Below are 23,185 nucleotides of genomic sequence, written 5' to 3'. Positions count from 1 at the left end.
TTCACAGCACACAAAGCTGTGCACCGCAGCATTGCATTTGCAAAAGCTCTCAGCCTCACCCAGACCACCAGCTCAAAAGAACTGAATGTGTGGTTCACTTTGACATTCAGACCACCCACTCAGAGAGTTTGTTTCCAGCCTCTGTCACTTGTTCTCCACATCTGAATGATCGAGTCAAAGCGACAGTCGGTTACCGAACCAAAGCCCCCCCCCCCCCCGCACGCATCAACGCACAAATGCACGCGTGCGTGCACACACCCGCACGCGCACAGACACGCGGACACGTGCGCCTCCGCTGATTAGAGAAGGGGGTCTAACCAACAGCGCAAGATGTCGCTGCCAAAGCTCTGGATCTCTAACGCCATGCGCCACAAACACCCACCACTCACCGCTGCGCTGCTCCCAGGAATTACTGCTATCTTGCTCCTAGCAGCTGTGCGCATAGACAAAGACCACCCGGGTAGCCTACCATAGCCTTTTGGGACATGTGCTGTTCGCGAGCACCTAAGAAGGCCGGCGCATTGCGCAAGCTGGTGGCATGGCTAAGCACCACGCCCGGCCACCTTTGTCTTCCCGGTGCTGGTGTTTACACACCGCACCGTTTCAAGGTACTCATTTTAGCCTGAGGCCCCAGAACACGTTTGGATATCACTCACCACTGATGTTAGCTATGGCCGTGCGGTGCGCTAACCACCGTGCCACCGGTCGAACACGCATTCCGAAGCTGCGAGGAGGGCCGGGGGAGCTGCCACTTTTACAGCCAGGAGCCTTTGCTCTGTGCACACATTGCACTTTCTTTATTGAACTCGCGTCCGTGCGGCTGTGTTCAAGGGCAGAACTTTTCGCTTTGCATATCACTCACGCGCCGCTCAATTTTCCAGCCCGCATACCTCAAGGTGAGGTGCTCCGAGGCATTCGACAATGAGGAAGAGACAGATCTCTCTCTCTCTCTCTCTGGGGTACAAGTTAAACTTCCCACTTTCTTCTCCATCTAAGCCAGGAGTCCAATTACTGCTCGGGGTTTTTCTCTCTCTGCGAGCTTCCATTCCGTGCCCCCTTCTCCAGTGCCATCCACCGGCCTCGTATCTCATCCCGTCTCGCCGTCGGGGTCTCCCGCGGCCCTGCTCATCACAACGTCTGCGTCTCTTCTCAACGCGCGCATCGCCCATCTGAAGCAGGGGTGGGCAACCTGCGTCCTGTGGTGGGCCTCGCGGTGGCCTCGTCTCGGTGCGTCCAGGGGCGAAGGAGGGCCGCCCCTGTGGCTCACCGACCCGTCCAGGCTGCCCATCACTGCTCTAAAGATTCGCCTCCATTGCCGTGTTGACAATACAAGTGAAGCCTGGTGTGGCTCCAACTTCTTCATTCTACCTCCTTTGCATAAACCTCCCCGAAGTGGTATTATTGTACATTTCTCGCGGCATTTAAACAGAGTGTATACATGGACACTGGATGGATGTATGGGTCGATGAGCCGATCTATGACCGTGACTCATCTGCCACAGGATGAAAGCAAACAGCAGAACTCCACTCTGCGTCTCCGCGCACGCAAACACAGATCTCAGTTTGTAGCCCATCGGCCTCTCGGGTTTTCAGGCCAACATTATCCAGCAGCAGCGTTTGTTTAAAGCAAGCAAACTCTGGATCGGATTCGACCTCCAGGGTCTCATCAGCAGAGGCCTTGCTAAACAACCCCAAAGGGGTAAAGAGGGGAAAAGGCAAACACGAGCCCCATCGCGGCTCGCTCACGGTTCACTCCGCGGCCGGCAGTGTTGATCTCGGAGGAAACGTGACGATGGCGCCGCCGCTATATTTCCAGCAGGATAACGTACACAATACAAGAACTGAAACCTCTTGCAGGCAATCGTGTCTGCGTGAACCACACACAGTTGGGGTGAGCACGAACACACAAAAAAACACGCTCTGGTAGTATATGCATTGTCTTTGAAACTGATTGGTCCACAAGAGAGGCTCTAAAGAAGGCTGTCTCTGTTGTGGACCAATCAGTTTAAAAGACAAATGCATATACTACCAGAGCACGTGTTTTGTTTGCATGTTCACTACAAGTATATGTGGTTAATGCAGACATGATTCCTTGCAAAAGGTTTTAGTTTGATGTTTTAACATCTTAACGCCGGTTTTATTGCCAGAAAGGGTAAAACCTATTCTTATATGTTGATACTGGCAAGGGAGGTGCCATGATATAACGTACACAGTGTGTGTGGGAGTGCGTGCGTGGGTCTAACAGTAAGTGGGGAGCGGTAGTGTTGCGGTTAGCACTCTGCGCTACGAACCCGGCGACCAGCGTTCGATTCCCGCTCAGGGCTAACACTGGTGACGATTATCTGAACCGGTCCTGGGCCACCTCTAGGTCGACTTATCCTCAAATGAGTACCCGGACGCGGCGTGTAAACATGTCACTGGGGAGACAAAGGCGGCTGGGCGCGGTGCTGGCCACGGACACCCTCGTGTGCCGTGCCGGGCTTCAAAAGGTGCTCGCTAACAGCATTTGCCCCGACAGTCCGTTAAGGTTGTACGGGGGATCTTTGTCTCACAGTAAAACCTCCAGGCGGCCAGGGAGAACGGCGCCTGCTTCACATCTAAGCGCGGTGGTAGCGCTCTACCGTGATGGCGCGCGGTACCCGAAAGAAATCTGTCGTTCCTGCTTTCTCAAGGAAAGGTAACCTCGCCGAGGCGACTTCGGGGCCCTGCACGGATCCCGGAGGGAAACGCGGAAACTTGACACGCGACACTCGCGGGCCCAAAGTTTTGGCAGGTCACTCGCCGTCGAGTTCTCACCGCAAAAGCCAGGTCGGCGTGCCCACGTGCACTCGGTCCGCTGTGAGCGCCACGGCGGGGCCACAGTTCTTTTACGGGCCTCCAGTTAAATGTTCTTCATACCAATTGGCATGGTTTTTTTTTCCATTGAATCCCATTGCAAGTAAAAAGTGTCGGCGATGAAGGAGAAAAATTGTAATAGCGTGTAAGAGCATTCGCCCGGCATCGCATACCAAGATTTTCCAACATCTGCCAAATTACTTCGAAAGCGTACAGTAAGTTTTTACTACACCGGCACATCATTCCAACCGATGGGGGTTTATTCTAGAATATAAACCCTTACGTTGCTCCTGCGTATTACGGCTGCCAAGACACTAACTACGCCGCGTTTGCGACGGCTTTACAATGACAATGAGACATAAACCATTACAAATAATTTGATTGCAATTGGATGACGTCAAGCGTTGCTGCTATCAGCAACTCGAGGACCAAAGGTCTTGGGACTATTATTTGCTCTGCGCATTCGCGGACGCATGCACGTACGCACGTACGCCAGCCGCACACGCCTGGACGCACGCCTGGACGCCTGGCTGCCTGCCGAGCAAACGGACACTGCTCCCAATAGAAAGCTCCGTGCGCCCACTGCGATCGCATCATCTGCATATAAATAGGGGCCTCACCTCCAAGCAAATTAACAGCGGCTCCTCGTGCCGGGTGGCGAGCAAACCGCGGGGGCGCGTAGCCAACGCAGAGAGACAGTAGCGATCGCACGCACGCGCCGTTAAAAAGGTAGAGGCGCATCCCTGCAACTGCCCGCTCACACCACCGCCGCCGCCGCAGGAAGGGCCTCCGCTAAATGGTGAAGGCCTCCACGCGAGGCTCCCCCCAGTGGAGGCACTTCCGCCAGCAGTGGCGTGAGAAGGCAATTGCAGAGGCTGCACCTCTGCCTTTTAAGCGAGCTCGCATGGGCCCCGTTCGAGAGTATTTTGGCTGCACTTTTAGAATTGGCAGTACGTCCTGGAAGAAGTGAGAGTGTCCCCACTTTGCCCCAACGCACGGGACCTGCCGATCAACTGTGATTAACCCATTTGTGCTGCCGAGTGGACAGATGCGGTGGGACGGGGGGGGGGGGTGGGAAGTTGAGAAACCGTTCCCATTGTTTCAGCTGCCGCGTAGGGAGATCAAAACGGGAGACCCCTGGAGTCTGACATATCATGAGCTTTCACCCCCCCCTCCCCACGAACCCCCCCCGCCCCCACCCCCACCCACTCGGCGATGTCGTTCAAATTCACGAATCGCTTCTTGTCTAGGCCTCTTCGAGTACTCAAGAGGAGAAGTCCTGCGAAGGGACCTCTCCTCCATCCTGACGCGCGGGGGCACACCGCTCTCCGTGCGAGATTTCCGAACGGACCCTTCATCCCGTGACATGGACGCGGCGCGCCGTTCACAATTCGGCTCCCGAAGAAGCTCCCAGCACGCGGAGCGAAACGTCGGACATCGCGCCGACGACGCGCGGTGGGAGATGGAGAGACACTCACCCGGAATTTGAGAATGCGCGTCCTGGCGCCGTGGCCCCACTGCCTGCGCCACGCCATCTTCTGCAAAACAGCGACAAACGAAGGGCTTAGGGGGCGCGGAGCGAGAGGCGCGACGGGCGGCCGTCGCGCGCTCACGACGGGGACAGCGCACGCCGTACGCCAACGTCGTCAAACGACACGGACGTCGCAAATTGTCTGCCACGTACCACCGAGAGTGTGCGGCTACGCCATGCCGATGAGCACAAGTGGTGTGTGGCCCCCCGTGGTTTCTATTCGCCGAATGCAACCCAAGCCTGTGAGGTCATTCAGAGGCATGACAAGATACTCTAGGATGAACAACGACGATCGTTTCAGAAAAGTTGAAATATTAAAAAAAGAAGCAGCCCAACACTAAGTTGGGGTGCAATCGAGTAAATGTCTTGAGACATCTTTTGAGAATTTCCATTAAAAAACGTAAGATAATGATGATGATTAAAGATGACGATGATTGAAGATGATGCTAATTATAAGTGTGATGGTGCCGGGCAAACAGCATCGCCATGTGGCCCTAGTTGGCACAGTTGGTACGATTATTCCCAGAAGAGCTGACGGCACAGTACGGTGTGTGTGTGTCCGCTGTGTATAGAACAAGGGGCCATCCATTAAGCACGTACGCAAAAATCTGTCAAAACTTGACCCCTCCTCCCCTCCCTGTACACACGCTGTACTTTTTACACCCCCCACCCCCGAATCCTAGAGAACGGCCGATATTTATTCCATGCAGAAACGATCAAGGATTAATAATATAAACGTGTTTAATAAAACCGAGTCCACCGCCCGGTAGACTACCCATACGCAAGCATACACATTTGGGTTAACCCCCCCTCCCCCCTCCATGCGTACGTACTCAATGGATGGCCCCCAACCAAAATAATTGACAGTCCTTTTTCAATCTATTGCTGGATGAAGGCTTTCCCACACCTTTCGCTCATGCGAGCCGTTTGGCCGTACTTCACCACACTGTTCAGTGCGGGTTGGTGCCTGGTGAGACCCAGGACAGGTTCAGATTTCTCTCGCCACAGGCGTTAGCCATGGCCGGGAATAAAAATCCGCTCACCGGGAGCGTAGTGCAGCTCGCTAACCGCTGCACCACCTGATGCATCCACGTGCGTGTGTGTCTGCACACAGAAGCAGCTTTGCACGAGCTCAGCCCGAGGGAGCGCGGCCAGCTGTACCAGCACGGCGTGCTCGTCTCCATGGTTACCCTTGGCCTTCCCCCACCAGTGGAATGTAAGCCTGCGTCAACTAGATCAGAACTGTGCTCATAAAAGGTGTGCTTATTTTCAGCTTCTATTCTCTACAAGAGAAAATTCTCGACCGACCGCAGCAGTTTTACTCTTTTACGCCGGGAGAAACCAGAAATAAAAAAAAGGCAAAGGTGCAGCCCTCGCAATGGCCTGCTCGGGCCACTGCTGACGGAAGGTTCTCCACGCGAGGGAGCACTAGACAGCCCCTCTAGAGGGTGTTTGGCCTACTCTTCCACGCCGGCCCAGACGTCTCGGAAGGTGATGGGAGTACCCACACTTTACCCCACCGTGGACGGGCCCGCCGATCGACCGCGGCGAACCCATTCACACCGCTGGGTGCGAGCACGTGGAGGGGAGTTAATCAACTTGCAGATGGAATCGAACCGGCGGCCTCTGGGTTCCAAGCCCCGCGTGCCGACGACCCCGCCACGGCGACGGCTTCCCTGTGAAGATGAAACCCAGGCGGAGGCGACTGCCTGGGTTCGCTCTCGGTGCGGGGGTTTTATTTGCACCTCGGAGTGGGACGCACGTCGGGACGCGCGGCTCGGCGAGTGATCGATGGCTTGCGCGTGCACCCAGTCGGACTTAATTATCCACGCAGTAGCGCCGGTGGCTTGCACGGGGGGCCAGCTGGCCCCGACGCGTGATTGAAAGTCGGAGTCGATTTGATTGCCGGCTCATCGCACGCGCGTGCGGCGAGGCACGTCGAGTAGTGGCGTATTGTTAGAGAACGGAAGTGGGGTAATGAAGCCATTAAGAGCCGTTGCTCCGTACAAACGTACATTAGCGATGAACAAAAACAAACCTCGCAAACATGTACAATGCCATTTCACTCCTTCACCGAAACATTACAGAAGCAATGTTTGGATGTTATACAGCGCGATGAAATTGGTTCTTTTATGAGTCTCACTGACGTGCCGTTTTGAGGACATTTACGGTGTGTAAATCCCCAGAACGATGCACGCGTAGAGTTTTGTTATTATCCGTTCTGCGTCTCCGTTGCCGTCAATTCGACCAACTGTCTGTCCTGTGCCACCACAGTGTATACTAGCCCATCATTCATCTGGGGTCGATATATGAGTAACGTTTTGCAGGCAAAGTCAATCGTGATTGCCCTGTTAAGAGACTCGCCCCGTCATAGGGATGTGGAAAATCCACCACTGGTTCAAGGCTATGAACAGGATATCAACACTGATGCCTTAAAGCTCACGAGAGCAGGAAATCACTCTGACTTGACGGTGTACACACAAGAGGTGAGAGCATTCGGCTCTCTGACTCATCCGACAAAGTACGAAAACTGGGCCAAGGTGCGACATTGCAGAGGATCCAACCACGTCCTTCTGTATTTTCGTATCGCGAGTCGAGCACGAAGCGGGGACGCTTAAAACCAACGACAAAATCCAGCTGTTCACAAAAGTGTTGAAGGGGAGGACCAGGGACAGATCTTTCTGAAAAAGGGCCGGTCCCAGCCGAATTGGGACATTTGGCACCGCTTACCACACCCGGGATGGTTACAGGCACCTGCATCTCGGCCCAGAGAAAGCCGCACGGATAAAAATGTTAAGGTACAGGCGCAGCCCTGCAATAGTTCACTAACGCCACTGCTGGCGGAAGAACCTCTACTCTAGAGGGAGCTCTAGAGGGCAATATGTCTACTCTTCCACACTGATCAGATGTGTTGGAAACGATGGGAATACCCACAATAACTCCACCACATACGATCTGATCGACCAAATGTGGCGTACCCAATTATGAATACATTTGCACATTGCTTCTATGGAATCGAACGGGTGACCTCTCGATTGCAAGGGCAATGCACGGACCATTACAGTGCCGTGGCAGCTCCACAGTGATGAGCAGCGCCGAACATGCGGTGCCGTTCAGCCTCGGGCGTCATGGAAATGTGGACAAAATTATCCAGCCCACTCCCCCCTTTAATAAAAACAATTCTCATCAAAGCGCGGCGCTATAAATCGAGAGTCTGCCAGTAGGCGGGTGATGTTGCTACACAGTTTTACCCAATTATGTAATTAAACCGAGTGGTTTTTATCGAATTTGGCAACTTTGGACCGTGACACCGGCACGCATGGCCTACTGCTCTTTATAATAAAAAAAAACCCATTACCGGATTTCGAACGTCCGCTGTGAAGCAAATGGTGCGTAGCAATAGTAGTATTTTAGGGCCGATACTCTCGCAGTATTGACCAGGCCGGCCGCCGGGCTCCAACCCCAAACCCCTTCAAGGAGCGGCGAGCGCGCTTCCGCCTCTGGGCCGCGTTGCCGCCCAATTTCCCGTTCGCCGGCACTCACTTGGGACCAATCACCGTTGCCTCCGTTCCGATCTCGCGCGATTCAATTACGGCACAACTAATGTCTGGCAAAGAGTCAACATCGTTAACAAACGGTTTTTTCCCCATTTTGTTTCTATAATTCCCAGTTGTATAATTTAAGCGAAGGGGAAAAAGAAAATCCCATTAAGTTAAATAAATTAAAGTGTCAAGGGGACATTCACGTGAAACATGAACAAATCGTTGCTGATATATAATCGGCAAAGCGTTACTGCAGATCCACAAGGGCCCAGGCTGTGCGGCAGCTCTGTGCAATCCTCACAAGCCGAGGGACTGACTCCCGAAACAACGACAAGCGCCGCCGTTCACAACAGGACGTATTCTGGGCTGGATTGAAATGCACTTGGGAGAGGTGGCAATGGGTGGCTCAGGGCTCAACGAGACACCGTGCCGGCACTGCTGCCGAGACGCTGTACCTGAATCTGGGTTTCAGCCGCAACGTGATTGAACCGGGTTCTCAAGCGGAGCGAGTTAGCGGTCTCAGCCAAGCCACCGGCGACCCGCAGATTTATAAAACAGACCCACAGACTTGCGCAGACTTACGCAGACTTGCACAGAGACACAGACTGATGTAGATATTCACAGACGACTTACACAGAGACCCACAAACTCACGGGGAATGAGATGTGATTAAGCAAAGAGTACATTAATTAGTTAATGGTCTCAGCCCGGTCACTCATGACTGCACATAAATCCCATGATATTACATTTTGTATTCACTTAATTTGGCAATCCATTCCAGCTCTGGGAATTAAGAATGTCAATGTAGCAATACAAATTGGACATGAAAATAATCAGTAAATTTTTGCATGAAATCGTGACCTTGAATCGTGACCCCAAATCGTGACCACAAATCGTGACCCCAAATCGTGACCCCAAATCGTGACCCCAAATCGTGACCCCCAAATCGTGACCCCCAAATCGTGACCCCCAAATCGTGACATTTCACAGAGCGCAGAACCGTTACGTAGCAGCGCAGAACCGTGCGGCGGTAAGAATATGCACGATGCGAATCACGCCGCGGATGTTTGTTCCACCACATCTCAAGCCCCCAGAGCAGCATCACCCACGCAAGAGGACAACGACGACTTCCTGGCTGTGGACTCTGCCCTCAATTCATCTCCAGGCTCTGAGCACCGCGGAGGCAATCAACCCGAACCTACAAACGCGCTCTGCCGCGGAATTCACGAGCAGGGCTGGCCTTCACACTTCCTTGAAGCAAAAATGTCAGCGTTAACACTTTCTCTCTCTCTCTCTCCCTTCTTTTCTTTTCCTCTCCTCCTCCTTCCCTCTGTTTGTGTTTTTAACGTGCGCTCGCAGTCGCTGTTTACACACGAGGTCTGGCCAGGCGGCGCTGTGTATTAGTGAGGGTCAAATGGTCAAGCCAGGGCGATTTCCTGCTGCTTAAATGAGCAATGAGGCGGTGCTCACCTCCTGTTTACAGCCCTGAGCCAGTGGTGAAAATTCCCCATACAGTGAGGGAAAAAAGTATTTGATCCCCTGCTGATTTTGTACGTTTGCCCACTGACAAAGAAATGATCCAGTCTATAATTTTAATGGTAGGTTTATTTGAACAGTGAGAGACAGAATAACAACAAAAATTCAGAAAAAAGCAGGTCAAAAATGTTATAAATTGATTTGCATTTTAATGAGGGAAACAAGTATTTGACCCCTCTGTAACTACGGTGAGAGAAAGTCTAGTCATGGGACAACCACTGGTTGACTTCCCCACAAGGTGGAACTCGTTTCATTGACCCTTTGGAGACGATGGGCTGAGTCGACGACCAACCAGGATGTGCACTCGCAACCTTTCCGATAGCGAGCCGCTCGCTCTCGCGCCGTGGCACCCGGTGTGATGAACACCTTCAATCAACTGGTTGGGTGGCTCGGCGGCACGGGGACTCGGCTCCGAACGACACGTTTGCTAATTTCAATCCTGTTCAGGGGTCACTCACCCTTTGTTACGCATTGTAGCGGTGGCTATCACTCCACCGCTAGACGAAGACCTGTCCACGACACGTCGTTCACGGCAACTGTTTCACCGCGACATGCACCACGTGGGTCAGCGGCGGCCCCGGAGAATTTGCGGAGCTAACGTCAGCACCACGTTGTGGTGATGAAACTCACTAAGGCACAACATGAAACACGTGCTTACTGATACAAAAAACACGAACGTACGACATGAAACACGCGCCTTACTAATGCCGCGTTGACTAGAGCTATGGGACATGTGATCCTCTCTGTGTATTGTGGCCTGAGTAACCTTGGGGGGCGCAGGGGTTGGAAGGTCGTGGGAATAGGGTGGGGGCGGTGGAGGGGGGGGGGCACGTGGGCCAAGCGTGTCGACTGGGGGGCCACCGCAACGGCACCAAAACGCTCGAGAGTCACTGGGCTAAAGGGTTAAATCCAACGAACGGGCAACAGAAACGACCACGAAGAGGCCAGCAGTCACATGCACAGAATGCCATAAAAACACCCTGGTCAAGGTTGGCCACAGTTTCGTGTGCAAACAAAGACAAGGCTCCCCCCGTGTAGCATTAACAGACCATTGGGGCAAGTGCTGTTAGCGAGGAGCACCTATGAAGGCCGAAACGGCACACGAGGGGGGTGGGTTGTCAACACCACACCTTTGTCTCTGCAGTAGCGATGCTTACACACCGCACCAGGTACTAATTTGAGGCCGAGTCAACCTAGGGGAGACCCATGACCGGTTAAGATAATTATCACTGGTGTTGGCCTTGAGCAGGGATCGAACTCGTGTCACTCCGTTTGTAGAGCAGCGCGATAACGACTGTGCCACCTGCTCCCAACTCGCACACACATGCACAAACACACCCACATGCACAAAAACAAAGATCCCCCGTATAGCCATAACAAACTGTAGGGCCAAGTTTTGTTAGCGAGCACCTATGAAGGTCGGAACAGTACACGAGGAAGTGGGTGACCAGCACCACGCCCGACCGCCTTTGTCTCCCCAGTGGCGATGTTTACACACCACACTAGGTACTCATTTGAGGCCGAGTCGACTTAAGGGAGGCCCAGGACCAGTTCAGATAATCGTCACTGGTGTTGGCCGTGAGCGGGAATCGAACCCGGGTCGCCAGGCTCATAGCGCAGCGCGCTAACCGCTACAACAACAACCGCCATTCGCCACTAAGTGGCGGTGACGTCACCACGACGGTTGTGCCAGGCTATGTGCACCTTGAGGCCACGTGAAGTGTCGAACGCCCGCTACACTACCGCACCCACACACAAACCCACGCACACACATGCGGAACGTACACACACACTGAATTTAGCTCCAATTGGGACGGTACCGTTGGGCCACTGGCTAGAGCCACGAAACCACAAGTTCTGCTATTTAATTTGCGTAAATATTCTTTTTGCTTCTGTTTACCGACTGTTCTGTCAGAATACGCTGACGTTTTCTGCCTTTTGGCAGATGTGTCAGAAATAGATCAGTTATTCCCACATCATGCAAAAACACATTTTGAGCTACGATGTAATATTTTTCAGCGTTGGCCGTTAAGACCCATTTGTTTCCCCTGTGTTTTAAAGGAAAAGCTGGGTAGGTGTGTGTGTGTTTTTTTTGTGTGACCAGATTTTCCACTGGGGAGCACACAGGTGGTGCATCCGCCAGTCATCTCAGCCAGAAACACCCACAACCACCTTGGGTCTGTCCCGTGACTTCCTGCTCGCAGCCAGCCTTCCACACTTCACGTGACCTCCAAGTGGACCTGGCATGGCACAAGCGCCGTGGTGACGTCGCCACCACTTTCGGCGGCTGTTGTTGTTGTGACCAGATTTGTATCACGATGTTGGCACCGTGCACAGGTTGGTGGTTAATTCTTACGTTCCAGAGCTTCTGATAATCTATAGAATAGGGTACACATCACCTCCACGGATTACGTGCGGGTGTTGCAAGATATTTTACGGCGAGTCAAATTCATATATTTTTTACCGTGTCCAACACAGCGTATCTTTTAATTACCGTTTTATTTGCCGATCCATACATAACTAACACGAGCTCACGCTTTGGGCTTTTATAGATGGCCATCAATATAATAGCAGGAGACCCCTCAAACTTAATTTACAGCCAGCAGTGCCCGGAGAGAGATAGGGGTCGTTGGAAATGATGGGGCTTTACAAGCAAATAAAACCAGCAGGCGCCGCAGGCTCTGGGCGCTTGTGCACCCACCTGCCCTCGCTCGAAAGGATTTCGCTCGCTCGCGACGACGACAACGAAGACGGCGGCGGTGGCTCCACTCGGCTTTACGAAGCGCCCCCTCGGCAATTCCCTACGGTACTAATTTCGCCAAACTGGTCGTTACGCACAGGCATAGTAAACACGAGCGTCGATTAAACCATTAAGAGTCCTACATTTCGTACCGTGCGGAAAGGAATTTGGAGCAATTTAAATCCCTCCGTGGCCGATAAGATAGGTACCCCGCTTTAGAATAAGTCGTGCTTTTCACCACCATTGACCTTGATCATTCCAATGCTGGATGAAGATCCTGCGATGCAACAATCAACCTATGAGCTGCACGCGGGCGGATTTCATCGCTCCAGCTCATCGCGGCGGACGTCCTCTCAGCAGCGTCCACTCGGATTGGACTGCCACTCCGTCGTTAGTCTCCACCCGCGGCCGGTCGCCCCTTGCAGCGACGTGCCCTGCCCAATAATTCTTATTGACGGCCACGACGACACCTGAACGCCACGTGTTTCTCTTTCTGTCTGCCAATGGCTCAGAGACCAGGAGGCCCTGGTCATAGGAACGTGGAAATGCCACTACTGGCTTGGGGCTGTAAGCAGCAGATGAGCAGCACCACCACCATCGTCACCTTGGTGGGAGCAGCTCTGGGGTTATGTGGCGAGGCGTGGTGAGGCGTGGTGAGGCATGGTGAGATGTGGTGAGGCATGGTGAGGCGTGGTGAAAGGCGTCACCGGTCCTTCCTCTGCAACTCTACTCGCAGCCGCACCAGGACTGTTGCTGGCACATTCGAATCTTATAGATCAAATATAAACCCACACGATGAGTCCGATTCACGTTATTGTTAAGGTGGATTGATCGGCCAAATGAGTGTTTGGGGTTGTGCTTTTAATTGTAAAGTGCCCTGGGGGATGCTCTGAGTAGGTTTCAAACGACCCATAGGAAATATGTAGAAAGCACTCAGACTTTATGTATCGTGCAAAAAACCATCAGCCGTTCCTGTGCAAGTGCATCTTGCCCCTCTTGACTTTGGGCGCCATCAAGCCAAGTTGAGCAAATGTGACCGACAGGAACGGTGATAAAGAGACGGACAACTGTGGATCAGATTCATCCTTGTTCGGACTCATCCGTACAGTCTGCCTCTGGGAACCATGCTCTGCGTGCAGAGAACTATACCAGAAGCAAAGGGTTCCTGTATTGTTGTACAGGGTGATCCACAGATACTCTTAGATAGCCCACTAAAATAACACTGAGAAACTAACAGAAAAAAACTGGTTTAGTTTCAAGGCCTCCACACGTCTCCCACCAATCTTAAATGCACTTATTACACCGTGTAGCACTCACCGTATGCTACCGAGCCATCCCAGTCACAATATCCAATCAGAAGTTGAGAAAAAAGTGCGATGGGGTCATTAGAAATCGGTGGGTGGGGTATCTAGAAACGGATCACTCTGTATAACGGACGACGACGATGACGACGACACCACAAGGACTGTCGCGCCCGCCTCACCTGCTGCATTTTCTCCAGGTCGAGGCTGGGCCTGGCCGCCTGCTCCCAGCCCGGCCTCAGCCGCTTGCACGGCGACAAATATTGCTGCTGCTGCTGCTGGTGCTGCTGGTGGTGGAGAGTCTGCTGCGATCGGCCGCCGCCACGCACTGCGTCGCACGCGCCGTCCTGCTCGTTCTGCTGGATCGGCCTGAAGGCGCTGGGGTGCTCGCACCCGAGGTCCTGCTCGGCCTGCGGAGGCAGCGGCCCGAAGATGGCACCGCTGCCGCAGCCGCCGGTCCCCGCGTCGACGCACAGCGCCTTCACCTCGTCGTCGCTCGAGCAAATGTCCACGGGGGCGCGCTTGCGCTTCTCGGGCAGCGACTGGGGCCGCTGGACCGTGCCGCACCCGCACCGGTCGGTGAACGGCGCCGGCGCCGCCACCGTCGCCGCCGCAGGAGGTCGCTCGGGGTCGTCTTCGCAGCCGGGACGCTCCGGTGCCGAGCTGGTCCGCGAAACCGCGCGGAATTCCCACTGATGGTGCACGGCCTGCGCCGCTCCCGTTCCGCCGCACCGCCGGTGCTCTGCACGCGCACGTGGCCGGACGACATCGTCAATCCGCGCCGATGACTTTGCCGTGGGTATAAAGTACATTCAATTAAATAGTCAGGGTCTTTTTTTTCTGCAAGCAATGTTGATAAACCAGTTCCCATGGCTTCGGCACACAGAAACACAAGGTGCTGCCACTATAAGATAAATCATTCCAACCATGTCCGTGTATTCGCAATGACAATGTATCCAGCTCAGAGTGCTGCTGAGCCACCTCACTCGAACGGGCGGAACAAGCGATAATATTATTACCATCCCGTGCTCTAACGTCCAAACAACTGTAAATGTTGAAGCGGTTAAGCTGAGAGAGTGCTACACTTGTAAGGTGAAGCCAAGGAATGTTTTAAACCCCAAACACACACACATATATGCCTGCAAAACAAACCATGACCACAAAGGCAATGATATGCCTCGCCTACTGCTGGCACACAGTACCACGGTGAAATGGAGATCTGTCAAGGGTTCCGCCTCCACTTTACTTTATATAACCAGCTGGGATGAGTGTGGGAACTGCTTGAAGGCTGCATCCAGGGTTAGGCCTGGGTTAGGCCTGTGCCCTGACGCTGGTGGCACAGCTTGTGGCTCCGTGGGGTCGGTCACCAAAAACTCGAGTGGCCAAACCAAAAAGGGGCAGCCAAGGAAACGCCTCCCACCTCTTCTCCCCACAACCACTCCTGGCATCGCAATCATTGTGTGCTCCCCTCACCCCCCTCTCGGTACGTTCCACTCACTGGCACTTGGCAAACACACAAGGGTATTTTGTCTTTTTATTTTTAGAGTTCAGAGAAACACTGAACACAACGCCAGGCAGTTGTAGCAGATTTGCACGCACGTGCGGTGCACCTCCCCTGATGGCTCATCCCGTGGCCTACGGTAGTGCACGCGGCGCTCTTCTACCAACGTTCGTTATTCAACCCAAGCCAGCTAGAGCCAATTGAGAACGAAAGGGCTCCGTTGCAATGGGGACCTAGCTAAGACGGCACATCGGGTAAAACCATCACAACTAGCAAGCCAAACACTGGCGATCACAAACCTGATATCAACATGACCTGAAACGGTCAACAATGCACAACAATTAACAATAAAGTAACGACCGACAACACATTCACAATAAACAATGCATTAGCAATCAACAATTACAGCAACGCATTCACAATGAACAATGCATTAGCAACCAATACACATTCTACAATATAATTAAAGAACAATTTCATCATAGTGAGTGACCAAGCAACTAACATAATTTCAATTAATCACTGACTGGCAAGGATTACCTTGCAAACGCAAGGGAGACGCAACGCTATTCGACGGGCGAGGAGCGTGGTGACAGACGGCGGAGTGAATCGGCTCGTGGTGCAGGAACGCGAAGGATTGCGGCACCGCGAGACCCTCAGAAATGGCGGCGGCTCCGGCGACGCTTACATGCAGCAGTGGATAGATGCCGGCCCGCGAGGACGATGGGCGCATGCCGCCGCATTTAGGTGTAGCGTCGCGCGTGCCAGCCACGTGCACCATCGCGGTACCTTTGTCGATGAGGGCCAGCTCCTGATTTTCATCCTCCGAGTCCTGAGTCTCATCTTCGTCGCTGGAGGAGCACGTCACCTGCACAAAAGCACCGCCACCAACCCGTCTCTCTTTCAAAGTCCAACAAAATCCACTGGCAAGCCGATCACCCCCTCTTCCGCCACCCTCGCGTCGAGAAAAGTCGACTTTCCTGAACGCTTGGAACGCCAACTCCCAACCCCCCCCCACCTTCCCGATTCTCGCTTTGGCGGACGTTCCCTTTAGCCCCCTCGACGTTTGGCGATAACACGCCAACGTTTCCATTACCAACGCTGGGGCAAAGTGCCAGGGCGACAGGCCCCCCCCCCCCCCCCCCCCGCTTTGGCCGTTGCCTCAAAGACGTCAACATGGCTCTCTTCAAGCGTGTGCGTGCATGCGTGGCGGGGACAAGCTTCGATCCCAATTCAAGAGTGCCAATCGCTCCTCAAGGGATCTGGCCAAACATCCCAAATGCAGGACTCTACCGAAAAGGAGATGTTGTGCACCCCCAGTCTGGCTTTCGTTATTGTTAGTAATCAAATGTTTTCATTTTATAGCATCTGTCATCTTGGTGACCTTAGTCCCTGTTGTAAATGAGACCTATCCTTGCGCTCGGTTAAACAAATCAACGTGCCTGGACTCCTCCAACATTAGCCGTCGTTGTTTTGTGGTCGTGCGGGAGGGGGCAGGTAGCCAAGGGAGCCTATAAACGCCGCTCAAGGGGGAGGGTGCAGCACGTGGGTTTCCCCCCCCTCGTCCAAATGTTGTGGGAGCAGCTGCCTCCTCCTCCAGCCTCCACATTCCCACTCCCATCAGCGTAACCCCCGGAAGGTTCCAGCAGACTGACCAACAGCAAGGAACATTTGCATCCCTGCAGCAAAATTAAAAACGTGTTTTGTCGTCGTTTTGGTTATTTGATTAGGAGGCAGCAGCAGCAGCAACACGCCCGGCACATAGAGCTGTGCTTGCTGGCTCTCGCTGCGTAAGAGGTGGCACACTGCTCACACCGGGTCACTGGTGAGCCACTCCGCGTGGTGGTCGATTATCCGGGTTGCGGATTACCCACACGCGAGCCAGTTCTATAACCAGCTGCTCCACGCTCACCGAGGGCCTGCGACTCGGTGCCCGCAAACACGTGGGCGAGTAAAGCGATAACTTTTTAATTGGCAATAAAAACAGAGCATGCATTTTGTGTCTTCACCCCTGTCCTATGCAGCCAAACAATAAATATCTATTCAGGCCAAATTTATGTAATATAGTTGCATCCATAAGAGGTTTTTTGGGTTGGATCGCGTAAATAAATGTGTTGTTAAAACCCGCCACCACCCGACGCAGCCAACTAGTAAGGGTTGTCACGGAAACAGAACATGCCAATTCGTCACTAGTACAGCACACCGGTGTGTTGGAGAGTCACGCCACAACATTTACAATCAGTTTCATGATCGTGTCTGTTTTATTCGGGCCAAACCATGCCCCCGCCCACCTTCCCCCCCCCTCCCGGAGATAACTGAGAATTGACCGTACAATGCAGTATCTCAAATTTGACCTACGGGGTCGAGCCGTTGTCGGTGAAAAAAAAAGCCTTTTTGGAAACTCAATGAATGGGACAATGATGTCGACACCGCCATGCCTGTGTGTGTGGGCTGTAGACGCACGCTCAGTGTGTGCGCGCGTGCTGTGTGCGTCTACAACTCACAGCAATGGACCACGGTACAGTGCACGAAGTAAGCCTGCAGGAGTATCTGTGTTTTGTCACGAACGCTTCACCACATTCACGTGCCGAGCGTGGCTGGTTTTGTACAGCACCAGTTTGGGTCTACAAAGAAATGGCACGGTCATGACAGGGCAATAAATTACGAGCCGCGGGAAAGAGAATAACCGTGTGTACATTGGGTGGTTGAAGAATGTTTTTTTTTACATTCATTTGTCCAAAGTTTAATGTTCGGCTCTGTGGAGGCCTGTCTTAGCGTCAAGTTTTACACAAGCGGAAGGGTGAAGGAAGTTCCTACGCACGTGTACAGCCCACTTTGTCAAGCCACTGCTGGATGAGGCCCCCCTCCACCCCCCCCCCACCGTGGGAGTTATTTGACCGGTCACACTGCCTGGTGCGGGTTGAAGGTTGTGCGCAACACAGAACAACAACAAGTGGGTTTTTGCTCCATTGCCCTCCGCGGAAAGTCCAGTAACACAACTCTGCAGCCACTGTTGACCATCTGGGAATCACCCATCCAAGCAATGCCCAGGCACAACCCGGCTGAGCTTCCCAGGTCTGGCGAGATCGAGCCATACGGTCACACACACACACCAAATTCTTATGCAGAATAACAATTATTCAGTGAATGCTGTAATCATGTCAACTCCAACGTCCCGATGCACCTGTCTTAAGGTAAGCCAACAGCCTAAACGTCTTTGCTCGAACAAGCTTGGGGAAGTGCTCACGTTCACCGACAGACCCTAAATGAGTGGGTGGAAATTCCACGTGTATATGGCAAGTGCCAGACAATAGACGGTGCTTCCCACAAACATGGCACCATTTTATTTACCACGACGGAGCCGCAGTGCGATGAGCCGAGTCGGCCCGCAAGCAGGATATGAGCTCGCAAACTTCCGGCTGTGAGTCACCGGCTCTAATCATGGCGCCACACACCACGTGTAGCCACCCACCAGCCGCTTATCGACGTTCATAAACAGGGGTGGGATAGTGGCTGATTCTGTTATCCGTGTATGTCCATGGAAATATAATCCTGATATCCGTAAAGTAATCCGCAGACGAAAGATCACAGGTAATTAAATCAACTTGCTACCATGCCTGGGTCACTCCGCTTATCTGTAAACAAAAAAGCGAATGCGGATTTAGTGCTTTCCGAGACCACATTTGGATGACTTATCCAAAAATAAACGAGACATGGGATGAATTTGCCAACACATCTGGGCCACTCTGCTTATCCGCGAATAAAAAAAAACGCATTCTAGGAAAAAAGTTATCTATCAACGGATAACGGGATTTATCCAGACACCAGCCCCCGCTCCCAAACTTTTGGCACTACGATTTGGCAGCAGTTCCACGGGAGGGGACCCTGGTCGGCGTTACCTTGGCGGAGCCAGGCCATGGCTCGCTCAGCGACTGAGCCCGAAGCCTCTTGGTGAGCACCCGGAGCATCGCGCCGGTGCCGTGACCCCCGCGTAGGGGTCACGGGGTCACGAGGTGAGCGTCGTGTCCACACAAGATGATGATGATGATGTTCGGGCGAGGTGTCCTCCTCGTGTCGTCCCTTCGCACATGAGTGCAGCCCTGCACCCCCGGCCCGCTTCCTGTAACGGGCATCATCAGAGCAATGTCACGCAAGGACAAAAGATACAGGCGGATGGACACACGTGGGGAGAGAGACAGCGACATGGCCACACGCGTACGGATGGAGACACAACGGGGCGGTCTTGTCGACACCGTGTTTGCCCATAGAAGTACACACAGCCACGAGCACACGCGATACGCACAACTATCACGGCAGGGAACACAAAGGCGCGGGGGCATGGGCACAATAACTAGAGACACACACACACAGGGATGATGTGCACGGATAGCGAGGGTTTCCTGGGATTATGATTACAAAACAAGACGGATGATGTACACGCACGCACGCAGCCAGGGCGGAACTCATAAACACACAAGTAGGGCACACACAAGGAAGACAAACACCATTGTGTAAGTTACAACAACAATAAGGGTGTCAAACTCAGAGTTCGAGAGATACAAAGGGGCACGAGTAGATAGACAACAATGCAGACATGGGAGACACGCAGAGGTGCACATTTGCCAAGGGAGAGAGACAAACGTGGGGAGACACACACGACACACACGCAGACACTCAAGAAACAGGCTGACAGCAAGACAGAAAGACACAGGAAAACGCGCATATACTCAGGCACAAAGATTGTCAAAAGAAACACACACGGACACCGCCACCAGGGCAAAGACACTCAGACACAAACACACACGAGACGCCGATACTTCGAGACAAAAGAGAAAGACACACACACGAAGAGACAGATAACAACGCAGAGATACTGTCTAGGCACACATACACACAAAGACAAACGCACAGACACGAAGACAAACACAGACACAAAGAAACACACACAGACACACGCAGAGACAGACGTGGACACACACAGGCATACGGAGAGCGGAGACACGGAAACCCAGACACACAGAGAGAGACACACACACAGAGAAGCACCACAGCTACACAGAGACACAGACGTAGACACAAAGACACAGAGAGAGAGACGCACCCTGGACACAGCCTCCAGGCCGGACTCGTTGTAATGGCCACGGCGCGAGAGGATAGTGGCAGCAGCTGCTGCTGCTACAGCAGCAGCAAGAAGAGCAGCAGCAGCAGGATGATGATGAAGAGGAGGAGGAGAGAGGATACGAGGAGAGACGAGAGGAGCTGAGAGACAGAGAGAGAGAGACGGGGTGTGAGTGAGACACCGAGACTGCGTGACTGCCGCCTTTGTGAGCGGGCGGTGTTGGGAGGGGAGAGAGAGAGAGGAGGAGGAGGGGACGCAACCAACTCTCGCGATACGCAGAGCACTGGCGACGGGCGGACTACCGCATTCATTATTAAACTATATACATGCACCCAATGTGATGATGATGATGTACATGCACACCGCAACACGTGTAGCCGGCGTGCCACGTGCAGCGGGCGCGTGACGCTGTACGTACCGCGCGGATGATGAGTACGGTTATACATGCACACACGCAGTTGATACATACACGCAACACACGTGTAGCATACATGCCACGCACATCCTGTGTTCATGCACGCACGACATTGACTCTACACACGGGCTGCGTGCCTGATATACTCACACATACGTGCAACCAAATATTCATGAAGTCACGTCTGTATGTGTATTATGCATACACGTGTAATGCATGATGTACACACATTCACTCCATAAAGATATCATGTATAAGTCGTATATTATATACATGCTGTACTCTGTATTATGCACAAACTATACAGAGCGCGACATGGCGCAAACAACACGCTGTACAGTGTATGCCACTTCCTACAATATGAGAGCTCAAAAATGTAAACAATTGGTTTTCACATTTTAAATCTGATCTAACACCTTTTGTCACCTCCAGAAACAAACTTTCGCAGGCCTAACTAGCTTCGACAACACAGCGGGCAAACATTCTCGACGAATAATGTGTATTTAGTGGACTCAAATGTGTTGGATGCAATTATATTTTTTTTTATTGTATTCGGTTCAGCAATATATGGACCACGTTTCAGCTTCTTAGCCCTTCTAGAATATCATCATCATAAATTACTCCAATGCCCCAGTCATCATCGCTGTCATTTATATTTGATACGTAGACTGTGTTGCATATGCAATTGACGTACCGATAAAGTCACACGCACACACGTGCTGTCAACCGACTGAATGCAAGTCAAACGAGGAGGCAAGGGCAGCATTGGCAAGGTCACGTACGGGCGTGGCCATGCCACGTGCGTGCGACTAAGCTCAAAGCCAAACTTGAACCTGGACCTCACCCGAAGCGAGTCGCCTGTCAACTTGAAACCCGAAGCCCCCACCACAGCAAGACTCACCTGGCCTGGCCACCCAGGCTGGCTGGAGGCTTGCGACGAATCGCCCAAAATCTAGAAAGCCCGCAAACTTTTCACGCTTCAATAAATCGATTCTCGTTTGTCTTTGTGTTATAGCGAGCACTGTCCGCCTCCCAGTGTCCGTCTTCACCGTGCCCGTTTGTACTGCCTGACTCCTTCTGCCTGACTCGTTTGTGCTGTTTGTCTAGTTGGTGCTGTCTGTCTCGTTCTGTCTGGCTCGTTTGTGCTGTTTGTTCTGTCTCTCGTTTGTACTGCCTAACTCCTTCTATCTGACTCGTTTGTGCTGTTTGTCTAGTTTGTACTGCCTAACTCCTTCTGTCTGACTCGTGTGTGCTGTTTGTCTAGTTTGTGCTGTCTGTCTCGTTCTGTCCGACTCGTTTGTGCTATTTGTCTTGTTTGTACTGTCTAACTCCTTCTGTCTGACTCGTTTGTGCTGTTTGTCTAGTTTGTGCTGTCTGTCTCGTTCTGTCTGGCTCGTTTGTGCTGTTTGTTTCGTTCTGTCTGGCTCGTTTGCACTGTTCGTCGTCTCGGTTAGACTGCATGCACCAGTGTTTCGGTCTTATTTCTACACAACAGCCTGCATTATATTTTTGTAATACAATTCGCATGCATGTCAAATCATATAACTCCTATTGTCACGGAAACAGAACACGCCGATTCGTTACTAGTACAGCACACATCAAAATATTGTGTACATTGTTGTGGACGTGGATTTGCTCTCCAACACACTGGTGTGCTGTACTCGTAACGAATTGGCATGTTCTGTGTACGTGACAAACCTTACCAATTGGCTGTGTCGGGTGGTGGCGGGTTTCACGACGCATTTAAATTTTACGCGATGTAACCAAAAAAAAAACCTCTATCATGGATGATATTGGTCGCGAAAGCTTTTGTGTTAAGCAATTTTAATACTGATATGGCCAACAATAGAATAGCTTATACATCGTTGCGAGAGTCAGAACACTTCTACTCCGAGCTGTACAAACTATACAAAGAGCCGTTGCCTACACAACCTACCAGCAGCATTTCTGTAACGGCTCACACGCCCTTGCTGATGCACCTTCAAAAGTAGAAACCGGCCTGAGGCTCTGCCGCTTAAAACCAATCCTGCTTGGAAAAAAATTTCCCCCTGAAATACGCGTCGGCTGATGGTCCTACAACGGCTTCGTCGTTCTTGTGGTGGCGACGAAGAAGGCACGTTTGTCGATCCTGCGAGATCGTCTCGGGTTTCATTTGCGGCCCCCAAAGGGCGATGCCAACTCCGCATTGGTGGCGCCAGATGCGACCATTCTCCACGGAGTGCCCCTCCTCGTCACCCACGCATCCATCCATCATCACGCGTCGTCCCAGTCGACTGCCAGGCTCAGATGTAATGCTCCGTGTTCATCTTATTAGGCAAGCGGCTGATCGATACTGTGTGTTGTGCGCTTGTACTATTAAGGCCGTGATGAATGACTCCTGGGCTAAAAAAAATGTCGAGTCAGAAAGCGTGAGGTCATTTATGCGGGGGTCATTCTTCTTCTTCTCTCTTTCTCCTACGACAGTGCAGTGTATTGGTGTTGCATTCTCGTCGCACCCGCCGTGTAGCTGCTCCCATTGTCATGCACGAGCTCTCATTGAAAAGCCACGAGCATGCAGGGGACGTCTCTGTGGCTCCACTGCTGGATGAGTGAGCGCCTCCCCACGCCGTGAGGGCTGTCGGGGTTAATTGACCGGACGTAACCTCCGCTGGTCTGTGCGGGCGACG

At 52.6% G+C, this 23,185-nt stretch overlaps 1 protein-coding gene across 2 annotated transcripts in view; it reads right to left on the bottom strand.

Moving 5' to 3' along the window:
- The window catches only part of LOC133342302 (uncharacterized), a 30,619-nt gene extending 10,295 nt beyond the window's left edge, over positions 1-20,324 (bottom strand). Inside the window, exons 1-5 of one of the 2 annotated variants that reach the window (XM_061551385.1) lie at positions 20,087-20,324; positions 18,885-19,105; positions 15,775-15,853; positions 13,667-14,226; positions 4,313-4,372 (exon numbers count right to left, since the gene is read on the bottom strand). In XM_061551385.1, the coding sequence (XP_061407369.1) occupies positions 4,313-4,372; positions 13,667-14,226; positions 15,775-15,853; positions 18,885-18,953 (768 nt within the window). In that variant the 5' untranslated portion in view covers positions 18,954-19,105; positions 20,087-20,324. The other variant, XM_061551384.1, reaches the window with a different exon arrangement.
- Positions 20,325-23,185: the final 2,861 nt, after the last annotated feature.

Source organism: Lethenteron reissneri, chromosome 14 (genome assembly GCF_015708825.2).
Source record: "Lethenteron reissneri isolate LAM-NWPU_2019-01 chromosome 14, ASM1570882v1, whole genome shotgun sequence".
Taxonomy (NCBI): Eukaryota; Metazoa; Chordata; class Hyperoartia; order Petromyzontiformes; family Petromyzontidae; genus Lethenteron; species Lethenteron reissneri.
Note: the sequence above shows the minus strand (reverse complement) of the source record. Positions and strands in the feature narration are given on the sequence as shown.